This window comes from Camelina sativa, chromosome 10, assembly GCF_030686135.1.
Source record: "Camelina sativa cultivar CO46 ecotype springtype chromosome 10, ASM3068613v1".
NCBI classification, from domain to species: Eukaryota; Viridiplantae; Streptophyta; class Magnoliopsida; order Brassicales; family Brassicaceae; genus Camelina; species Camelina sativa.
This window is the reverse complement of record NC_141889.1, coordinates 4576115-4599212: the sequence shown is the minus strand read 5'-3', so window position 1 is coordinate 4599212 and position 23098 is coordinate 4576115. Positions and strand designations below refer to the sequence as shown.

The window sequence follows — 23098 nt, the reverse complement described above, 5'->3', positions numbered from 1 at the left end:
GTTCTTGCTCTACTTTTTTTGACATTAACCGATGGTTCATTTGAGGTGATTAAGATTCCCAAATTCGACTTTTTAATTTTACATTATTTATGGACTCTAAAATTTGGGAATGTGGGATTCCAGAGATTGGGCCATAATATATAACAACACCTTTTTCTGATACCAACCACTTTGATAGGATTGATTTTTCAGCATACTTTTTATAAGTTTGATATCGAACTGTTTTGATGTGATGATTCTTTTAATGTCACTTGTCAATTAAATTGGTTTCCTAAACAAAAATTTTGAAAACTTACTGGTGAGGTTTGTGACATGGATGTTTAAATGGGTGTGACACTAGCAACGTTCACACGTCAATTCTCTTTTATCTCCTCTTCCACCAAAAACCATTTTGGTTTTTAGCTGCATTTAGAGTCAAGTGACCAAACAAAACAAACATATCCGACACACAAATATGAGAAAAACAAGTACTACAAAAAAAAAAAAGGGTAGGCCATTGATGATTCAATCCTACAGAAGCTCACAAATAACTTGCCATGTAAAGATCCAAACCTTGCAACATCAGTGAACACAACCAAATTAACCACTAGAAACCAATTTTGTCTGTGAAGGTTTCGCCTCATGCTAATTTATCAACAAAACCTTGTAGCAATCTCATCATAACCGTGCCTAGACTTAAGAGTATCACCAAAATGGATAACCTCATATCATGTAAATAACTAATATCATATATTATAAAATTTTGACTAAACAAAACGAATAGTTATGAAACACACATGAACCATTAGATAATGATCCTACTACTACATTCATTTCTCATTCTCTTCTTCTTTGTCTTCTTCATCTTGAAACCCAAAATCCTCTCTGTTTCTATTAGGACTATCCAAAGCTCTCTTCTCTTGTTCTTCCTCTGCTTCTTCTTCTTCCTCCTCTTCACCTTCCTCTTTTGTCACCTTCTTCAATCCAACATTCTTCCTTCTCTTCACAACTCTCTCCTTCAACACACAAACAAGCTCTCTCACCGCCTTCTCCGCATCACTCCTATTACTAATCAACACTTCACTAACATCAGCCGGCGTAATCTCTGCCTCCTCCACACATCCTTCCATCTCCTCCAAAACGACACCGTCGATTTCATCCTCCTCAAGCCTCAGATAATTCTTCAACAGAATCTTCAAAGCCGGAAACTTACAAAAACCCATGTGAATATGCATGTCCATCCTCCCACTTCTCAACAGAGCAGAGTCTAACTTGTCAATATGATTAGTCGTGAACACAAAGATCTTCTCACTCCCACAACATGACCAAAGCCCATCAGTGAAGTTCAACAACCCCGAGAGAGTCACCGAGCTTCCCGGTTCATCTAAACCCGACCCGTTTATTAAACCCGGATCATACTCATAGCTCCCATTCTTCTTCTTGTTCTTCCCTCGTTTCGTCAAATTGATAGAACAATCAATGTCCTCGATAACAATGATCGACTTAGAGCTAGTCTTCATCAACAGCTTCCTCAACTCAGAGTTGTTCTGAACCTCAGTGAGTTCAAGATCATAGATATCGTATCCAAGATAATTCGCCATCGCAGCGATCAAACTCGACTTGCCGGTTCCAGGTGGTCCATACAACAAGTAACCTCGTTTCCAAGCCCTTCCGGTCTTCTGATAAAACCCTTGCCCGCTCGCAAACTCTCTTAGATCCTCCATGATCCGTTTCTTCTTCTCAGGATCCATCGCAAGAGTATCGAACGTGCTCGGATGCTTGAACCTCACAGAATCCCATGGATGGCTTCTCACATCGAGCGAGACGCCTCTCGAGTTCGTGTAAAGAAGTCTCTCCTCGTTTCTCCGGCGTATCTCCTCTGATTTCCCGACAATGTAATCGAGGTAAGAATCTAAGACAAGGTCTTTGTCTCTCTTGTTGATCTGTAACGTAAACCCTCGTTTCTCTTCCGGCATTGGTCTCCACGAGAAGCTCTGTACTTGACGTTGAACAACGACGTGTTCCCAGAGGACAGTGACGCCGTTAAAGACGTCGGTGATTCTGTCGTTGTTGGAGAGACCGAAAGTGACGGAGCTCGAGTTAGGGACACGTGTTAAGCTGAGACGTGTGTTGTTGTTTCTGCTAGAAACAGCGCCGTTGACGGTGACGGAAGAGCTGAGGTAGAGCTGAACGGCGTTGTAGAGCTCGTTGGTGTTGACGCCGTCAATCTCCGTTATGTCGAAGTAAGTGTGAGAAGAGAACACGTGGCGGAGACGTGTCAAGACGTGGAGGAAAGCTAGTCGGAGCTCCGGCGGGAACACGAGCTGAAGGATTGTTTGACAAAAGGCTAACATACCAACTAGAGAAGCCATTGTTGTCCAATAGTCACTCATCTTCATATCTTACTTACTCTGTTTTTTTTTTACAGAGCAAAAATAAAAAAAGATTGGTTTTTTTGAAAGGAACAGAGTAAAGTTTTGATCTTTAGGGAGAAGTTCGAGAAATTGAGAAGTGGGTTTAGCTTAATTATAGAGATAAGAGTGATGGTTTTTTGAAGTTATTGTTCTTGAGATTTGGGAGGGAAACAAATGTTTAGTTGAGGCTTTTGAGAGAAGAGAAGAGAGTGACGTTGGTGGAATTTATTGAAATATGAAATAAGTGCTCACCTCAATTTATAAGCAATTGGAGGAGTCTTACTTTTTTTATCGGAAAAAAATTGTTTTGATATTTGCCGATATTACCATTTATTTTGTTGTGTTATGGTGCAAATAATGTAAGCAACTAGTAGTACTATTACTCAATTATTTCGTAGGTCTATGGTTTTATAGGCTTACAACATCAATTACAAGTTATCGAGTGAATGGGACTGCCGAGAGGGGTAATGGTTATGTGACATGTAAATCTCACATCGGATACTATTCGACTTTTTTCTTTTGTCCAACAATATGATAACGATTATTAAAAAAAAAAAATGGAAATTCACCTTTTTAATATATTTTGTTGAGCAAAAGGTTGAAAACTTGAATGGTGAAGAATGATGAAAAGAGAATATAAAGGACGGTACCATAGAAATGGATAGGTTTTTACTCTTACGCTAAATGAATCGGACAAACAAGTACAACGAGAAAAACACCACAAGCGACAAGAAAATAGTTAAAATTTTAAAAAATAAATACCAAAAGAGGGTAAGTTTTTACGAGACAGCCAAGAACAGATCATCTAGCTGGATTGGTTCAATCTAGTAAGATGTTTTTGTTTTATTGATTGGTTCTAGTGTTCAGTTCGAAGGGGTTTCTAAATATTACTTTGTGTCGTCTACATGTGGTTTCTCTAGTTGCATCAAACTAAATTATTTTATTTTTATGTCATAGATCTTTTGAAATTTACAAACGTGAAATAATATGTGAATGGTAAAACGCAAATTAAAGGATAAGGAATTGTTTTTCATCATATTTAGGACTAACGCAATGGATAATGATCATTGTAAATTTGTAATGTTGTCTTTGAAAAGAAATTGATAAGTAAACTAGTAAAAGCAAAAGGGAACATGAGGGTCTAGTTTAGGGTTTGTGAATGTGACTTACAGTTGGGTTTGTGTTGTGTTGTTGGGACTTTGTGATTTTATTCTTTAGGACACTCGAATTTACGTGGGACACCATTGTTTGTCTACATTTGCATATCAACATCTCTTACCATTATGCTCAAAACCCTCTCAACTTTCTTTCACATCTCGATCTAGCTAATTCCAACATTAATAAAACCTCATCAATATCCAAAATTAGTTAAGAACACTTTTAACATAATCAATACAGTATACATTTTGAGCTCCGAGATTGGTGGGTATCAAGCTTAAAATATTTTAAAATACGGTTTCTTATTTTTTTTTAAAAATTGATAGATAGTGGTTTGTAAGACTTTAATCCGTAGATAAACAATTTGGCAAGCTGAGACTAGCTCTTCTTAAGATGAGACTGATAGACTTAATTAGTTAATTTCGATCTGATTAGTCTCCGGCCTTGTATATGTATTAAGGAGCCGTATTATGAGAATGGATCAAAAACAAATACAATAGTAGTAGTTGTTTAATCGATGTTTCATTTTGCCGACAAAATCAATAGAAAATATTGACGTTTTTCAGATGTTTTAAATTGGTGAGATATGTAAAGGAGATGACACATTGACACACAATGACAACGACAGTCGATAAGGTCCAAGTTACTAGAGTCACTTTTGCAGAACTGTGGAATCTCCCCAACACCCAAAACCTTTAATGTATTATTTGTCTACTTAATAAAACGAAAACGTTTTCGAAGTAACAGTAAAGTGTGTAAGTAAACGCTAGGTTGAACTAATTCAAAATCATAGGTATTCTGAAGTTCAAAAACGAAAATTTGAAAATTATGTACAAATAGAAAAACAATTAGGTGTGTAAAAGACCATTGGTTGATATTGTGGGGGAAAAATTTGGACGAAAGATTCTGTGCAGAGATCCGTTGGTGATTCTGGATTTGGAGTTTTGTATCCTCTGGTTCCGAGCTCTCAACCCAAAATGGCCAACAATAAAAAAATCAATATTAAATGTCAAAAGTTGTAAGGCTATATATATTATTATGCAATGTTACAAAGGCATCCTCAAGTACACAATTGGAATTTTATATTACTATTATGCAAATTGTTAGGGTTTGTAATGATGGTACCTTCTGAAGCTGACACTCTTTGGCATTTTCTATTTCAGATTTTAAAGAAAAATGAAAAGAATCATTCACTTCACTATTAAAACGACGACCATCTCTTTCTCTTTTTTTTTTTTTCTTTTGGTCAAAATTGAATCTCTTCTTGTATTTTTTGGTTCTCCGTTCAAAATTGATAAATTGATGATGTTGGCCTTTGGGGTGATTTTCACTTCACTATTAAGAATATGAAGTATTCGTAAAAATTGGTGTGTATTTGAGAGATCTTCAGATTTCACCTGAAGAGGTAAAAAAGAATATAAAAAGAGTAGTAAGAAAAGAAATGACGTAGTACACAAGCAAGCTCTGTCTTCTTACATTATCACTTCGAGAGCCACACCCCCACTCTCTGCCACACTCGTCTCCCAAAATAACTTTACTTACTACTACCAAACAAAATTTAACAACTTGAAAAGACAAAAAGAAATTAAAAATAATTGAGGGTTGTGTGACACAGAAGCTATAATCTCTGAAATAAAATGCAACTAAAGAGAAGAAAGATTTCATCCAGATTTTTAATTCGTATCTTATTAGTAGCAAATATTGAATCTTTTTTTTTTTTACTTCTGTTTTTCCTAAATTTCCATTGTAATTTCCATTTCGCCAACTAATGTCATGGACTTTTTAAAACAAATCCACAAATAAAGAAACAAATCCCACAGCTTGACTTTGTAAAACACAACCCAAATTCGAATCTCTTTTCGTGAGATTTGATTCTCCTCCCTTTGTGAAAGGTCTATTTGGTTAGATTCTTTTAACAAGATCTTATGGATATTGATATTGGTCACTAGTATATTCAGTTGCAAATTAAAAATGTGAATAATATATATTGATCTTGCAACAAAAAAACTTGCATCACAAAAGAAATGCTTATTGTGCATATTTTCACAGAAATTAGTTGATTGGTATTCCTAATTAAATACGATCATCATCAAAGTCTTACTTAATATATTATATATACGTTTCCAAAAAAGAACCGTAAGTTTCATTCATACACGTAAAGCAAAACCATATAAAATATTGTCGACCAGATTTTTAATCAAAAAGGGGTAAAAGAACATATTATACATATGATCTCATTAGAACTCGGAATAGTTCGCGGCTGGAGAATTTCACTATATCTACTCTGTACCAAATGATCTCTCACTCTGAATCAAAGAACCACTCTCTGATTTCCCATTTTTCCAGATCGAATCAATCAATGGCAATGATCAAGAAACCAACAGAGACATACATGAGGAAGACTGGGTAAAGTGCGAGAGCTTTCCTTCTCGGGTTCACGGCGGCACTCATGAAAGGATAGGCGGCCCAAGAGCTCCAGGCAAGAGTCACAGACACAACGACCATTTTGAGTATCACATTGTCCTTCAACATGCAGATCACTGCTCCTACGTCCAGTGGGAATAGACAGTAACCAAGAAGACTTAGACTTTGGAAGAAGATTATATGTCCTCCCTGAAAATTGCATCAGGATGTTTTAGAATCAAAACTAACAACAAGAAAGGCAACAGTATGTGGCTTTGTACCAATACAGGAATCAAAATGTGTGCTTACCAGGAGCAACACATTTAGTGTGAGGATTACTGCCCCAGCTGCAAGTAGTGCAAATGCCACGGCAAACACTTCTGACTGGAAATGACAGAGAAAAAGAATGAGATCGACGGCCATTGCAATAGACAAAGAATGATTCTTTATTCTAGCAGATATGTATGAATGTAGTGCCTTATTACTATAGAGATTCAATCGTAGATAACTCACGCAAATGCTGGGAAGCACAGATTATAAACGAAACTGAAAACAGGGTATTCAATAATATGATGTGGTGACAACATTCCAACAACGTCAACAACAAACAACACATACACAGCAAATTCATGCCTTTTCAGATGCATGATCTAAACATTAAGTGCATTCCAACACAGCAAAAACGAAAGGCCTTCATTTTACCCTTTCCTTTCAGAGTTCCTTATAAAATATATTAATATGTTCACAAATCCTAATAGAAACCATTTCTTGCCAATCTATGAAGGATTGGCCAGATAAGCTATGGCTACACCAATTCAAGGTGAAAGTGTTCAAATTGTCTATCGAATCTAACACATCAAATGCTGCTCATGTAAGACAAGGGAGGATGAATAGTAAGAAAGCACCAAACTTCATACAAGGACCACATATCAAATATAACACATCGAAACCAATTCTATGAGCCAAAATCTGACTGCCCGGAAGGAGTAAGAATGGCTGAAAGAATCAAATTTAAGAGCAATGCTACAAGTAAGATTCTACAGGAGCTGTAAATCTAACCAATATGTCACATTTCAATGCACTTTTACAGTTCTTCATTCCGAATACATGGACATTCCAACTATAAGGACTGCTCAAATCATATGTCAATAGAACTCGCTAAATCTAAGATTCCAAGTTCATAACTTGATCACACAAACGCAAAGCCAGTTCTACATAACTAAAGGTTCCAGTGAAACAAAAGCTGAAACCATAATCTGGAGATCTTACCTTCTTAACCGAAGCAGACCACGAAAGAGTAAGACCCAAGAACACAATGAAGAAGAAGGGTCCCCATAGATCCCAATCTCTAAGTGCTTTCCCAGGATCTTCCCTATACGGATTGGGAAACACCACAAGCTTCAAATTACTCACGATCCGTGACAGATCTCGCTTTACAGTATCCCAAACAGGCTCCGTCAATGTATTAGGAGGAGATCCGAATCCACTCCCTCCGATAGTCTTCGAACCTTCAGCTGCTGAAGGAAGCGGCGGAGGAGCTGGAACAGGCATCACCTTCTGAGTGGAAGAAGCAGAAGAAGAAGACGGTGGAAGCGGTGGGAGGTTGGATTGAACGAACGGTGAGGATGAAACGGGAATGGACGGACGGATCGGGCTCGGTGGACGAGCTGGGAGTACGGTCCCGGGACCTGATTGGAAATTATCGCTCATCATATTCTCAATCTCGTCGATGTCTGATTGAGATGATTGATAAAGCGGAATCGTATCATTGTGCGACATTCTTTCTTTACTGGAGAGAATTGGAAGATTCCGGTGACGGTTTTGTTTGATTTTCCCGGGAAACAAATTAGGTCTTAAGATTTGGGCGAAATTGATTTCAGATCTGACGAAGAAGAAGAGTAGTCGAAATTACTAAAAGCGAGAAAATAATTAAATAATTAAATTTTAAAATAAAACGTGTGAGTTGTGACGCAGTGCTCTCATTAAAACGACGACGGTGCTTCCAACGACGCCGTTTTCACTCACTGTTGTGTTATTGTTTTTTTTTTGTTTGTCTTTATAAGGAAGTGTCATGTGTCAACTCATCCCCAAGTAAGTGGTCCTAACTCTTCTCGACCGAATTGGCAGCAGCCACCTCTGGGTTGGCTCAAATGCAATTATGATGGTTCTTTCAACAATGATACTCGACAAGCAAGATTAGGATGGATAATACGAAATGAGAAGGGCGATTTCATTGATGCGGGACAGGCCGTTGGCCAATTGACTGAATCACCATTAGATAGTGAGCTACAAGCTCTACTCATTGCAATGCAACACTGTTGGAGCAGAGGATATAGAAAAATCATTTTTGAAGGAGACTGCAAGCAAATCACGGATATCCTTGATGGGCGGGTGTTTAATTTTAAGAGTTTCAACTGGATCCGCAACATCAACTACTGGAAGACACAATTTGCTAATGTGATTTTCAAATGGACACCACGAAACAACAATCAAGTAGCAGATCTTCTATCAAAGACTACCATTCCAAATAATTCAAGTTATAATGTGTATACCAATGTTTCTTATTTCCTTGTTCAAGAAGTAAGATGTAACAGTTGATATTTATCGTAATAAAGAAGTCGTTAAAAAAAAAAGGAAGTGTGAAGTGTAAAAAAATTCTCATTATATGAAAACATGTGATTTGTTGATATTTTTATTGAATGTAGGATTATGACATACAAACTCTTTAGTAAATACAAATTTGATAAAGTTGATTTTTGATCTTTTACAATAACTACATTTAATTAAGAGGCATTTAACACGTTTCCTATATATCTTACAATGAATGTAAAAATTAAACTATTTAACTAAATAATAATAATAATAATAATAATAATAAACTGTCATTTTTGTATGAGGAAAACTAGAAGAAGATAGAACTATCATTATCTCATAAACATATTTTTTTACAAATAAAACAGAGACATCTTTTTATACATATCTTCTATAAGAGCAAAGTCACACCATTGCCTTTATTGGACAGAGATTTACAATGAAAAGAATCGAAAACAAGAAAATAAAAAGGAAATTCTCAGACAATTGACAAACAAGAAACAGAGCATTCACATAAGAAGGAGAAAGAAAGAGGCAGATAGATAAATAAATAAGATATATAATTGAGAATCTATTAGCTTGTTGCGCATTCCTTAGGGGCCTGTGGAAACCTTTTACGGTCGGTGCAGTAGTTGTAGATCATGTAATTCTTCTGCACCCATCTGAGTCTAGCTTGGCTCGTTGAATCCATCTGTTGAGTGTACCAATTGGAGTTTGGTTTCGAGTCGATCTTAATGTTTCTGTAAGAAGCCATGAATGGAGCTTTGGACCAATCTGTTTTAACAAGACCGCCTCTAGTTGCCCAATCGTCTGCATTCCATAAACTTGCGTACATCCTCATCGGCTTGTTTTTGGGGAACAAGACACCGATCGACTCAGAGTTTTTAAACTCTCTGATTGGTGTGTCATCGACGGTCAATCTGATTAGGACAAAAAGAAGAACAGAAGGTATGATTAATAAAAAAAGTTAGAAAACCTAATTAGGGTTTAGTTACGTGTATGGAAAGAAAGGTGAGATTTTTGAATTTACATGATTCTTTGAGGGTTCCAGAGGATTGAGTAAGTGTGGAAATTTGCTGTAGGGTCGAACCAAAGATGGAATTGTTGCTCTTTGTCACCTTTGCCTTGAGTGTATACATTAGTGTGTAAAGTATAAGGATCTCCAGTCATATTACCCAAGAACTCAAAATCAATCTCATCCCAAGTCGATCCTTCAGATTTTAGCTGAAAGTAAAAAAAAAAAACAAACACAAAAAATATTAAGATAAACTCTTTTAGAAATCAAACCCAAATCAATTTAAAACTACTAGAGAAAGTGATCTTACGTAGAAAGTTGTGACAGTTCCTGCTGAGTTACCAGGAACGAGCTTAATCTGCATATCAATCTTTCCAAACAAGTACTCTGTTTTGGATTGAAAGCCAGAACCAGAGGATTTGTCCAAGGAGAGAGTAAGAAGCTGGCCGTTGTTGAGTATCTTCCCACGGCCATTTCCCCAAGCTACGTTGACGTCGCTGTTAAAATCAGCAACGGAGGCTGAAAACGCTGCCAAGATAAGAGCCGTGAAGAAGAATATTTTGAAAGGAGACATTGTTTTATAATATGTGTGCGTACGTGTGGGTGTGTTTAAGGGGGTTTGGTGAGGAATGTGAGGAAGAGAGAAGAAGGGAGAGAGGTATATATAGTGGGAGATAATAACATTAAATAAGTGAGAAGAAGAAGAGAGTGGGTGAACAAAAGGAGGCTAATATCAAGACAATTGCATGCAAGATGTGTTACAGCTGGAGTCTCGAGTATCTCCTCCATCATCTGGTAAGCAGATTAAGTTTTATCATCCTTAATTTGGCTTTTAAATGTTATAGTAAATATTAACATGAGCGTATTTGTTAGAAAATATGTTGCATTTTCTAGATGGAAAATAAAAATTGGAATTGTTTGGAAGATATTCATGACCGACTAAAATATCAAAATTGACGCAGACAAAAAAAGTTTTTTTTTTTTTTTTTTTGCCGTAAACCAAAGTGGTATCTAAAATTATGTAGTGTGTTTGAAAATATAACATTATAACAAAAATAAAAGTTTAGATGTCAGTTTCTTTAGACTCTAGCAATATAAGTAAATGTTATAATAGTTTTTGTTTCTGTGTGCAATAATTTCATAATATGGTTGATTTTTTTTAATAATATGGTTTGCTATATAATTGGTTGCGTGCTTTGTAATTTCTATATATTTTTACACGACTCTCGGTATTTCAAATGTGTTCATACATCTTAAACCACTACGTAGAGCGGTAGAGGCCCCTGGCTATAGGTAATAGGGAGGATAGAAGAAATAAGAGGTCTAAAGATATATTACGTGTGGAATTGTTCGACTTCAAATTTTTTGCTTAGTTGAAATTTTTTGAAGAGAGAATATGTCTTGTGAATATATTTTTTTCTCTAAATATTTTCGATTATTTTTCAAGTTTGTATATATGTATCCAATTATTGGGTCGCCACTGGACCATGCTTTAGGAACAAAACAACTTGCTCCGACTCACGTCGAACTTTTCTTTGGACATTTTAACGTAAAGTTTTTTTAAGCTTACAATTTTTTTTCCCAATATTATTACGATTTGATGATGTGATTAATATATACATATATATGTATGTGAATTGACAATAGAAGCAACGAAGAAAAGTATGAGTTTAGTGTATGGGTTAAAGATTTGATGGCGTTAGCAAGTACCACCACACACACGCTTTCTTGTAAATAGAAAAGGTCAATTTCTTTTGGTTGGTCACTAATTAATGATGGGAGTCAATTAAGATGTGTCATTGCAAAATAACAAAACGATGATCAATATGTGTAACCATACCTATCGGTCTACTTTATTTGTTTTCATTCTAATTCAATCAAATGTTATAATTACTGATGTATAACTTTGTATACGTAAGTAAAGCTATATTGAACTAAAGTAAAGCTAAGTAATTATTAAACGAAAGTAAAGCTAGCTGAATTATATACGTAATATTTGCATATATTTTTTCTCAAAAGAAATGCAACACTAAGACATACATGTATAATCATATATTTATATACTCAAAATGCATGTACGCATTAGTGGTTTTTGGTTAGAGTGTTTTTTTTTTGTTTGTTGATCAAATGAAGAAATTTAATTTGATTGGTGTACACTCATTTGACAAATTAACACAGCTGTCCACAGTACTTAAGCTAGAATTAAATCTGAGGAAACCACAAATAAAAGAAATTTAATGTTGTCTATGAGGACAACTACTGATATTTATTGGAAATGACTAATGAATATGAGTGGTCCAAACTCAAAGGCTATTTTTTCAAAGCACCAAAGCTATTTTTTATCGTCATTGTTCATATAAAGGAACAAGCATTATTTGGTATTTCCAACTTTTTGCTATTTTTGTCTTCTGTTTTGACGCCAAAAAATAGTAATAAGTGGTCAAAAATTATTTCGAAAAAATCATATTGAGTTTTCACATCATTGCCAAACAATATCATAGAATTTAGTATAGAATATCAACAAATGCAATCGTTCCATACAATACGTTTGAATATTATTCAGTTAAAAGCTAATTCGAAGAGAAGTATTCAACTCTTACATATCCTACCAAAAATTTTGTTGTATGAGATTTGATATGTTCATAAAATGTTCATACAAATATAGATATGAGATTCTCTTCGGTAACATAAATGATTATCAAGACCAATACATCGAATGTCTATTATTTGTCTAACTTGTGTTAATTTGTTTTACACTGACATGACTTGAGGTAAGTACAAAAGACATTTTGGGTTTAAATAGTAGCATATACTTTTGAGGAAGTAATAGTATGGACTATGGGAGTCATGGACCATAATATGGGGATAGCTACGAAATTAAAGCGAATACTATTACTAGAAGTTAATATATACATACGAATATGATTCATTGGATGAAATTTCTTGACACGGAAATTTGGATTTGGACGGCCTAACCAAACGTCAACTTGGTCCCATTACTCCTTACAGCTGTATCATTTTAGAAATTAATTTATTAAGTGTAATGGCTCATCATCAATTCTTAATCAAGGGCCTAATCTCAATATTAACTTAACCATATAACTTCATTTTAACGAACCCACATCTCGGACAACTAAGTCTGGTCTTGTCAATTCCGGGATCATTAAATGTTATTGCATTATCTTATTTTTGAACACTATGGTTAGTGCTTAATTTAATTCATCAGTTTTCTGGATAACCATTTCTTTTGGGATTTTGTTTTTTAAAGTACGTTCTTACCAATTCAAATTCAATCCTAAATCATCAGTTCAAATTTTTTTGAGGATAATTTGGAGGATTTGTGATTGTACTGATGGATATGTTCGAAAGATTTTAGGTTATAGACTGTCAACTTTATAATACTACCATGTTATAGTAGAACGTTTATCACCACAATATGTTATAGTAGAACGTTGTTACCAACTCGAACTCAATCCTAATCATCAGTTCAAAATTTTTTTAAAGAATAAATTGGAGGATTTGTGATTAAAACTGATGGATACGTTCGAGAGACTTTGAGTTATATACGGTCAACTTTATAATCTCAGATGTTATAGTAGAACGTTTATCACCACAATACAATTCATATTAAGTGTAATTAGATTTTTTCGAAAATATGATAGAACGTTATATACAGTAACAGTTTGATAATCCAGAGTTATTGTCTAGTCATTTTAAAATCTTGAAAATACATTAACATATTATTTCCTTAGAAACTATATGTATTAGTCAAGTATGATCACGGTAGATGAGACTGATGACGACGGATTCGTCAATGCATGTCAAACTATAAAATAGTTGTAGACTCACCACACAACCACACAATTATTTAGAAAAAAAAAAAGTTTATTGAATGACATTTGTTACAGAACAAATTGTGCCTAACCTGTGTTTATGTACTAAAATAATTGGCGGAATGTCATTTTCATAAAGTAGTAACATATCTAAACGGATAAGCGTAATTAGTAACTGGTGCATCAATTATTTTGGTTTGTCCTTTCCTTTAGGTTCCTTGTCTTTTTCAAACTTTGTTATGGCCTATATATTTATTAAGTATGTTACTATGATCACTTCTCTGGCCTCGATCTAATCATCACTAATTAAAATATTGTTAGCCACTTGTTAAATAGTGATTTCACATTGGATGAACATCACCAAATATTCACTTATTATTGTAGGTCTATGACTTCATAGCGCTAATATTAATTCTCATGATATCAAATAAGCTACTATCACAAAGAATTTATAAATATACAATGACTTAAACTCTGTCTCTAGCTAATTAGACTATGTGAACGTTTGATTACGAACTTTTGCTTTGGAAATTAGTTACAATTTTATTATTCTGTACTATTTTATAATGTAACCAAATGTTTTTTCTTAAAACGATGCATGGGGTGACAATCTCGATCTTACTGATACCAAAGGTTTTTCTTTTAAAACTGATTTCTCTAATATGCTATCATTAAAAATAAATTTATTGCATGACTTTATATGATCATGGTTTAAAATACGTTTAGCATATCATTTTTGATATAATTCTATCTAAACATGATTTTTTTTGATCAGTCACTCTCTTGGAATCATTTTAACCACAAATGCGAAAAATCTAGCCGATAATTATAACAAAAAGCTTTTTGAAACCCAAGTTCTGCGTATGTACACATCATTATAGTATTCTCTAATCAGTTAATATTAAACTTTAATCATGGACGGTCCGAGAAGAACCTGCCCCATAAAACACTTTTGAAGTAGAGATGAGCATTGACTTGTAGGTCAATCATGACATATATGGATTAATATTGTTATCAGAACCAGCACTTTCAATTTTCAAACACAATGGTAATAATTAAAAAATATCTGCTGTGGGGCAGTTTTAATGAAAACTACGGAATGATATAAACTAGTAATAAACTCGTCAGTTTTTATCTTTTTGAGAATTAATTCGAGAATACAAGATTTTGTTCACGTCAAATGTTTTTTGACGTTGCATTTTTACATACTGTGGTTAGTACAAACTTTGGTTAATGTTTACAAAAAGCACATAAAAGAATACTGATTACAATAAAGACTTCAAAAGATTAGGCCCAAACGGTCCATTCTGCAAGGCAGCGGGAACGACAGACCAACCGAAGGATGATGGTATATATTTAGGGAAGAGGCCGGAAGTCTGATTGTTGTGTCAATCGAGTCCACAAATATGTGAGTATGTGATAGAGAGCGGAAACTTAATTAACGGACGAAAACGCTAGATCTCCAAGGAGAACTCGGATACACGAACGGATCTTGCTTAGAACGTCGTAACTTGACGAAGAAGCAATAAGGATAGGGTCGAGATCGGGAACGATATCGACGTGGTTTTGCAAGTCCTCCTTGCAGGGCTTGAACACAAGCTCTTAGGGTTGAGAGTCCCCCTCTCTAGGCTTTAGGCAAAGCTCTCTTAAAACAACGTTTATTCAATAATCCATAATTCTCCATACATGGATTTAATCCCTTTTATACACCCTTTATGATAAACTCGAATCTAAAACTAAGGAAACCAAATATTCTAATCCTGATCCTTTGGAAATAAATAATTATTAATTTACATAAGCTAATGAATCTAATGGATCCAAATCCGTAGACACCAACGTAGTCCATTATATGCTGCATCAGTATGGCGATGCAGTCTCTCACTCAGAAATTATTAAGTTAAGACTAAAGTGTTCTGATCAGGAGAGTATTAAAGTACCTTCATATCAGATAGATAAATTCTTCTTCATAATAGTAAAGCCTATGAATTATGTTTTTTGTAAGCAGTCTAGTAAAATTAATGAACCTCTCTCAGTGTTGAATTTTTTTAACAAATCTAGTGAAAACAATTAAGTTTAGAAAATGAAAGCGTTTTTTCAATAATTTAATCTTATTACTTACAGAAACAACACAAGTATATGAGCAACAAATGAATGATAATTAATTAATAAAAAAAACCATTTGAGTTACAAAGGCAATGGTAAGCAACTTATTTAACGAATAAAAGAATCAACAATTTAGCTGCACTCAGCAGGAACACCTCGAGGAAATCTATTTTTATCGGCACAATAGTTGTAGACCATGTACTTGCTCTGTAACGCTTTCATTCTTGTCTGGCTGTTTGAATCTAGTTGTTGAGTGAACCATGGAGAATTCGCGGGACAAGATGATTTTCCATTAGCCCATACACATCCATCGACATTGTAGTTTCTGTAGAAAGCAGTGAAAGGAGCTTTTGACCAATCTGTTTTCTCTAACCCTCCTCTTGTGGCCCAATGCTCGGCTTCCCACAAACTCGCGTAGAGTCTCATTGGTTGGCTTGTTGGGAATGGGACTCCACGTGATACGGAGTTCTTGAACTCTCTAATAGGAATTCCATCAACTGTAAAACTGAAAGAGAGGGGACAAAAAGAGAATGTGACTTCATGAGCTCATCTCCTCAAAACTTTTAAGATTATACACCATACAAGGGATCGAAGGTTGCGCTTACATAATCCTTTGGGGGTTCCATGTGATGCAGTAAGTGTGAAAGTTAACTGTTGGGTCGAACCATAGATGAAACTGTTGTTCTTTGTCTCCTGAGCCTTTTGTGTAAACGTTAGTATGGAGGGTATACGGATGACCGCTTATGTTTCCCAAGAACTCGAAATCAATCTCATCCCACGTAGTTCCAGGCGATTTCAGCTGCATAAACACCAACATACTCAATATATGTAATCTAAGGAATTTTAAAAGATGACAAAAAAATGCTTTGTTAGTGTATGTAACTTACATAGAATGTTGTTACTGTTCCAGCAGAGTTACCAGGAACAAGTTTCATTTGAACCTCAGCTTTGCCATAGAGAAACTCCTGGTGGGACTGAAAGCCGGATCCAGAGGATTTGTCGAGCGAGAGAGAAAGAAGCTTTCCATCTCTGTCACGAACCTTTCCACGGCCATCACCCCAATGTATTTGAACATCTTTGTGGAAGCTACCCGCATATACATGCACAGATTGTGCCGCAAAGAGAAACAAAACCAAGAATGCAAAACTTGTACCACAAGAAAGCTTCATTGTTGTAGATTTCTGGAGGAGTATTGATGTATCTTAAATGTATTGTTGATGAAAGTTTGAGGTAAGTGACATTAGTTTATATAGCTGCTGGAAATGGCAAAGGAAAAAGAGATGGAAGGTTCATAGTTTTGATTATTAAGTCGTGGGCTGTATTCTAGTTGGCTCATTAGACCTCTTTGTTGGTTGTTACAAAGTGAACCTAATAAAATAATAATTTCATTACTCGTTTATTGTTACGAAACAGAGAAAATAATGTATATAGACATTTGAACAGCACATAGCACATGATGGTCCCGCGTTGAGATCATTGTCAACACTGCTTCGACTTTTTGACCTGAGTGCAAACCCTCCCCACCACATAGAGGGTTCAAATACTAATATTTGCATTTTAATAAGTCTACTTTTATATTTGTTTATATTGTTGATTGACTTAAAGTATATATAGCTTTGATTGGCTTAAAAAAATTAAGTCCCAAAATATGTAGCTTTGAGTAAATTTTTGGGATTTTATGTAAATTATGTTCATCACCTATATAAATTAAATTGAAAGATAGTTGATGGACATATACTTACATAAAATCTCAAAAATATACTCATAAGTCAGAAGACGATATGTTAAAAAAAATGTTAGAAAGGATTCAATTTTTTTTTAAGAAAAATTTGATGAATTACTGCATTAATATAAAGATAAAGCGAAGTTTCCTTAAACTTAGATATGAACTGTCATTAGCTCATTTTTTAAGTCTTGGTCAATATCATTGACCTCCCAACACAAAAAGAAAACATCATTTTTTTTTGGGTATTCGTATATCTGATTTAATATCCATTTACAAGTGAGAATTACATTTACAACGACTGAGATTGGAAGCCACTTTTAAACCTATATATCTAGAAACCTTAATTTATGTTATAACATATATATAGATCAAGTCAAATGTTCCTAGCTATTGAACAAAAACAAAAAATTTATGTTATAATTTGACTGTCCTAAACATATGCATTTTAATTTGAAACTTGGAACTCTCATCCGTCATCCATCTAGTAAGCTTATTTTTATTTATATATGTCCTTCAAAAATCATTCTTGTGAATTTTAGTAATGAATTTCTCAGTGCACTCCATGTTTACGATTTTCACAAACCAAGAAAAAGCTAATTAAGTTTTAGACGCAAAAACTCTTTTTTTCCATAATTTATTTTATTTGCTTACTTAAGAAAGCTTACACAGGCACAGCGCGAACACACACATATATGATCAACCATTAATAAATGAAAATAATAGATAGAATATTTGAGTTACGTAATGCAAGGTAACGTATTCACGAATCGAAGAATCAATATATTTAGCTGCACTCTGGAGGAACACCTCGAGGAAACCTTCTTTTATCAGTGCAATAGTTGTAGACCATGTATTTACTTTGTACTCCTTTCATCCTTGTCTGACCATTCAAATCAAGTTGTTGAGTGAACCATGGCGAATTTGCGGGACAAGATGATTTTCCATTAGCCCATACACATCCATCAACATTGTAGTTTCTGTAGAAAGCGGTAAAAGGAGCTTTTGACCAATCGGTTTTCTCTAACCCTCCTCTTGTGGCCCAGTGTTCGGCTTCCCACAGACTCGCGTAGAGCCTCATTGGTTGGCTTGTTGGGAATGGGACTCCACGTGACATGGAGTTCTTGAACTCTCTAATAGGAATTCCATCAACTGTGAAACTGAGAGGAAAAATGAAAAAGAGAGTGTCAGTTCATGAGCTTATAGCTGCAAGATTTATAAGATTATACGCCATACAAGGAATCAAAGGTTACACTTACATAATCCTTTGTGGATTCCATGTGATGCAGTACGTGTGAAAGTTAACTGTTGGGTCAAACCATAGATGAAATTGTTGTTCTTTGTCTCCTGAGCCTTTTGTGTAAACATTAGTATGGAGGGTATATGGATGACCACTTATGTTTCCCAAAAACTCGAAATCGATCTCATCCCATGTAGTTCCAGGAGATTTAAGCTACAAAAAGTCATCATAAACACCAACATACTCAATATATGTAATTTAAGGTAGGAATAGATGACAAAATACTTTGAAATTGTATGTAACTTACATAGAATGTTGTCACTGTTCCAGCTGAATTACCAGGAACAAGTTTCATTTGAACCTCAGCTTTGCCGTATAGAAACTCCTGGTTGGACTGAAAGCCGGATCCAGAGGATTTGTCGAGTGAGAGAGAAAGAAGCTTTCCATCTCTGTCACGAACCTTACCGCGGCCATCACCCCAATGTATTTGAACGTCTTTATGGAAGCTACCCGCATACACATGCACAGATTGTACGGCGAAGAGAAACAGAATCAAGAAGGCAAAACTTGTACCACAAGAAAACTTCATATTGAATTTGTAGAGCTCTCGAGGAGTATTGGTTTATCTCAAATGTATTGTTGATGGAAAACTGAGGTAAGTGACATGAGTTTATATAGTGGCTTGAAATGACAAAAGGAAAAAGAGATGGAAGGTTCATTGGGTTGATGATTATTGATTATCTGCTATTCACTAGCTGGCTCATACGACATGTTGTTGGCTTGTTACAAGTGAACCCAATAAAATATATATTGATTACTCGTTTATTGTTACGATTCGAGATACTGATTCATGTATATGCACATTTGTAGCTCACATGATGTTCCCGCTTTGTGGTCGTTGTCAACGCGGCTTCGACTTTTTGACTCGAGCGCAAACCCTCCCCGCCGCATGGAGAGTCTATATTATTTTACGACCCGGGCCCACACCACTCCTATAGATAAATGTTTCGTTCCAAAAGAGTGAACGGTAATATAATAATAATTGCTAATAGTATTTAATTTATTTGGGTTTCAATCATCTTAAAAAATAAATACTATTAACAATCTAAATACTCCCATCCAATAGAAACCCAAATATGAAATATCATCTTAAAGATCGAATAGTTGGAGTTTCCGCAGTCACACGAAATCCGTTTTCACATATAATTAAGTAATTAATATATTATAGTATAAATAAGATAATTCAATATATTACCTAAAGATAATTATATTTACTGTTATTTGATTTGTGAATGGATCCTGTGATTTGGCGAAGATACTAATTGTGTTCAAAACCGGTAATCAAATTCAAATTAAGTATTGTAAAAATTATAGAGTATGGTCCGTCTCAATTCCCCCTATTGGATGGAGTATTTAGATTTTGTTTCAAACTTGTGTTATCGTGAATGGAGAGAGATCGTGGAATGGACGTTACCGTAACTAAAAATATCGCACCGTCATTCACGCTGAATATATTATTCTTTCGAATTAAAATACCTATTTCCTACTGAGCATTGCCTTTTCCACGACTGACCTTTAAACATACAGTAACTTGGACAACTTACATGTGAACAAAAATTTATGTTGAGATTTGTGACGTTCGTTTTATCCATTTACTAAGCTTACTATTTTATCCTTCCCCCAAGCAATTGTTGCACGAAATGTTTTCATTAGTTACGAATTAAAAAAAATAAACAAGTCGAGCCAATTAAGTTTTACGATGGAGAACTCATTACATGTTATAAATCTTACACAAACACCACGTATATATGGGTAAAACAAATGAATAAGAAATAATATGATGGAATTTATTTGAGTTACAAAGACAATGTCAAGTAACTTATTCATGAATCAAAGAATCAATATAGTTTAACTGCATTCTGGAGGAACACCACGAGGAAATCTATTTTTATCGGCGCAATAGTTGTAAACCATGTACTTGCTCTGTACCGCTTTCATTCTTTTCTGGCTGTTGGAATCGAGTTTTTGATTGAACCATTGGGAGTTTGTCGGACAAGATGATTTCCCATTAGCCCATACACATCCTTCAACATTGTAGTTTCTGTAGAAAGCAGTGAAAGGAGCTTTCGACCAATCTGTTTTCTCTAACCCTCCTCTTGTGGCCCAATGCTCGGCTTCCCAAAGACTCGCATAGAGCCTCATTGGTTGCTTCGTTGGGAATGGGACTCCACGTGACTCGGCATTCATGAACTCTCTAAGTGGGATTCCATCAACTGTGAAACTGGAAAATAAGAGAGAAACAATAATCTTGACTTATGAGTTTATATCCACATACATATAAATATTCAAGGAAAGGAGTTTGGATTAAAAGATCCACTTACATAATCCTTTGTGGATTCCATGTGATACAATAAGTGTGGAAGTCAGCGGTTGGATCAAACCATAGATGAAATTGTTGTTCTTTGTCTCCTGAGCCTTTTGTGTAAACATTTGTATGGAGAGTAATTGGATGACCAGTTATGTTCCCCAAGAACTCGAAATCGATCTCATCCCATGTAGTTCCCGGAGATTTAAGCTACACAAAGCCAACATATAAGAAATTAGTTTGTTGTTCAAAAAGAAGAAAAAAAAAAAGAAATTAGTTTTAACATACGACAATCTTTGTGTGTAGCGAAAAGATGACAAGAATGCTTTGAGATTACATGTTACTTACATAGAATGTTGTGACGGTTCCCGCGGAGTTGCCAGGGACAAGCTTCATCTGAACCTCGGCTTTGCCATAGAGAAACTCCTGATTGGACTGGAAACCTGAACCAGAGGATTTGTCGAGGGAGAGAGAAAGCAGTTTCCCTTGATTATCGTGAATTTTTCCACGACCATCACCCCAATGTATCTTGACATCTTTATGGAAGCTGCCTGCATAGACGCTCAAAGATTGTGCTGCAAAGAGAAAAAGAACCAAGATCGCAAAAGACTTCATATTTGATATCTCAGATGTATATTGTTGATGGAATATTGAGGCAAGTGACATTAGTTTATATAGGGGGAAAGAGAGAGAGAGAGAGATGGAAGTTTCATGGGTTTGATCATTTAAGGTGCATGTGCTTTGTCTAGTTGGTTGCACATTCATAGCCTTATAGTATAAATTATGTATATATTATTTGATTCGCTGTTGGCTGTTACCAAGTGAAATCCATTTAAAAAACACTTTCCTTATTTCCTTTATTGTTACGACCGAAATAATGTTTGGACATTTGTATAGAACTGAATGGTCCCAATGTTTTGATATGTCAACACGGCTTCGACTTTCGAGCGCACCGCCTAAAGAAAATGGTTCGGCTTAGAACTACATTCTTTACTTTTTTCTTTGTTAAGCCCACCTACCCGTGAGTCAGTAGCACACATACACATTAAAGTTAGGCATCCTAATATCTGCATGGGTTTATATATTCTTCCATTTATGGTTTTGCTTTTCGTTTAAATTTGGGTTTCTGTTACTATTCTGTTGATCTTCTACACTATTATAAGTTTATATATTCTTCCAGTCTAAGTAAAGTAAGGAGCTTATTTTGAATAAGATGTGCTCTTCTATTATATTCTGTTTTTGAAAGAAAATTGTTGTGGCATTGGGTACCTACCAAAATTGATTTGAAAACATTTTCAAAATTGATCTTTGAAATTGCTAGCTATTGAGAAATTTGGAACCAAATGTTTACCGTACTTATCTCGCACATCATCGTTGAAGACATGAACTACCACCACCAAACATTTCATTAACTAGTCTTATAGTTATGATTCTTGATTTCCAAAAGATCCAACACATCCCAACGCACACCATGACTTTTACCTTTATTTGACCATAATTCATAGTATCACGCGAGCTAGACTAGTGGTGGGTTTCTCATGTAGATGCTTGGGAACGCTACGGTAATACTCTTACCTTAAAAAAAATTTGTAGAGTTTTTATGAAATGTTTTGGTGTGGCTAAGATCTAACTCTGTATTTTACACTTTTAGGAAGGTTTACGGGTGTGGAGTGAGAGATTATGTCAAATCTCTTCAATCCCTCAGTGTTGGTGGTAAATACTTTCCGTTCATAGCAGATTTGAAAATGGATATTGAGAACGTGATCTGATCTCTGGTTTCAGTAGGTTTGCCGCTTCAACCATAGAGAAAGAGGTCTCCGAAGAAGCTGCACGTGTAACATCTATTGAGGCCTTCAAGTGCTTGTTTGAGGCCATAAACGCCAACGCACAATGTTTTTTTATTTGTTGGTAAGAAGACCAAGGCGACAAAAAAATAAGAAGAAAATATATGTTGTAAATTATTTCAAATAAGGACGGTCACGTGAGTGTGTGTATTGGACGCAGAACATGGTACCAATCTTTTCTCAGCCCTTTGATCTCATCTTAACAAACGGCTACGATTAACCAAATATCTTTTGCCATTAACCGTTTTTCTTTTGTGGGAAAGTTTCATTCTATATTTGCATTGATTAGGTACTTTTATTAGTGCATAAATTGTTTATTAAATTAGCTTTAAATTGTACTACTTAATCGCTCGCAACTATCGTTAAGCTCTCGACGTAACCAACTGAAACTTTCTTGTAAACGGCATCGTTTCGGCTGGACTATAAATC

The 23098-nt window shown here is 35.2% G+C and overlaps 5 protein-coding genes, 1 long non-coding RNA gene and 1 pseudogene across 7 annotated transcripts; 1 reads left to right on the top strand and 6 right to left on the bottom strand.

The window, feature by feature from the left end:
* Positions 1–707: 707 nt before the first annotated feature.
* Positions 708–2769, bottom strand: LOC104717173 (AAA-ATPase At4g30250 pseudogene; annotated as a pseudogene). Its single transcript, XR_015568709.1, has one exon. The product of XR_015568709.1 is annotated as an AAA-ATPase At4g30250 pseudogene (transcript).
* A 2868-nt stretch (positions 2770–5637) lies between these two features.
* LOC104717172 (protein YIP4b) lies at positions 5638–7912 on the bottom strand. The gene is made up of 3 exons (XM_010434706.3): positions 7224–7912; positions 6264–6338; positions 5638–6164 (listed from the first exon to the last, which is right to left on the bottom strand). The coding sequence occupies exons 1-3, from the start codon at positions 7731–7733 to the stop codon at positions 5904–5906; spliced, it is 846 nt and encodes a 281-aa protein (XP_010433008.1). The 5' UTR covers positions 7734–7912; the 3' UTR covers positions 5638–5903.
* A 945-nt stretch (positions 7913–8857) lies between these two features.
* On the bottom strand, positions 8858–10477 carry LOC104717171 (xyloglucan endotransglucosylase/hydrolase protein 24). The gene is made up of 3 exons (XM_010434704.2): positions 9872–10477; positions 9577–9770; positions 8858–9466 (listed from the first exon to the last, which is right to left on the bottom strand). The coding sequence occupies exons 1-3, from the start codon at positions 10133–10135 to the stop codon at positions 9121–9123; spliced, it is 804 nt and encodes a 267-aa protein (XP_010433006.1). The 5' UTR covers positions 10136–10477; the 3' UTR covers positions 8858–9120.
* Positions 10478–15449: 4972 nt separating this feature from the next.
* LOC104717170 (putative xyloglucan endotransglucosylase/hydrolase protein 18) lies at positions 15450–16731 on the bottom strand. Its single transcript, XM_010434703.2, has 3 exons — positions 16385–16731; positions 16103–16296; positions 15450–16002 (listed from the first exon to the last, which is right to left on the bottom strand). The coding sequence occupies exons 1-3, from the start codon at positions 16664–16666 to the stop codon at positions 15630–15632; spliced, it is 849 nt and encodes a 282-aa protein (XP_010433005.1). The 5' UTR covers positions 16667–16731; the 3' UTR covers positions 15450–15629.
* Positions 16732–17825: 1094 nt separating this feature from the next.
* Positions 17826–19295, bottom strand: LOC104717168 (putative xyloglucan endotransglucosylase/hydrolase protein 18). Its single transcript, XM_010434701.2, has 3 exons — positions 18768–19295; positions 18480–18673; positions 17826–18380 (listed from the first exon to the last, which is right to left on the bottom strand). Exons 1-3 carry the CDS (start codon positions 19047–19049, stop codon positions 18008–18010), a joined length of 849 nt encoding a protein of 282 aa, XP_010433003.1. The 5' UTR covers positions 19050–19295; the 3' UTR covers positions 17826–18007.
* A 903-nt stretch (positions 19296–20198) lies between these two features.
* Positions 20199–21458, bottom strand: LOC104717169 (xyloglucan endotransglucosylase/hydrolase protein 19-like). The gene is made up of 3 exons (XM_010434702.3): positions 21174–21458; positions 20842–21035; positions 20199–20741 (listed from the first exon to the last, which is right to left on the bottom strand). Exons 1-3 carry the CDS (start codon positions 21438–21440, stop codon positions 20369–20371), a joined length of 834 nt encoding a protein of 277 aa, XP_010433004.2. The 5' UTR covers positions 21441–21458; the 3' UTR covers positions 20199–20368.
* Positions 21459–21863: 405 nt separating this feature from the next.
* LOC109126961 (uncharacterized) lies at positions 21864–22896 on the top strand. The gene is made up of 2 exons (XR_015568132.1): positions 21864–22387; positions 22477–22896. It is a non-coding gene; the product is annotated as an uncharacterized LOC109126961 (long non-coding RNA).
* Positions 22897–23098: the final 202 nt, after the last annotated feature.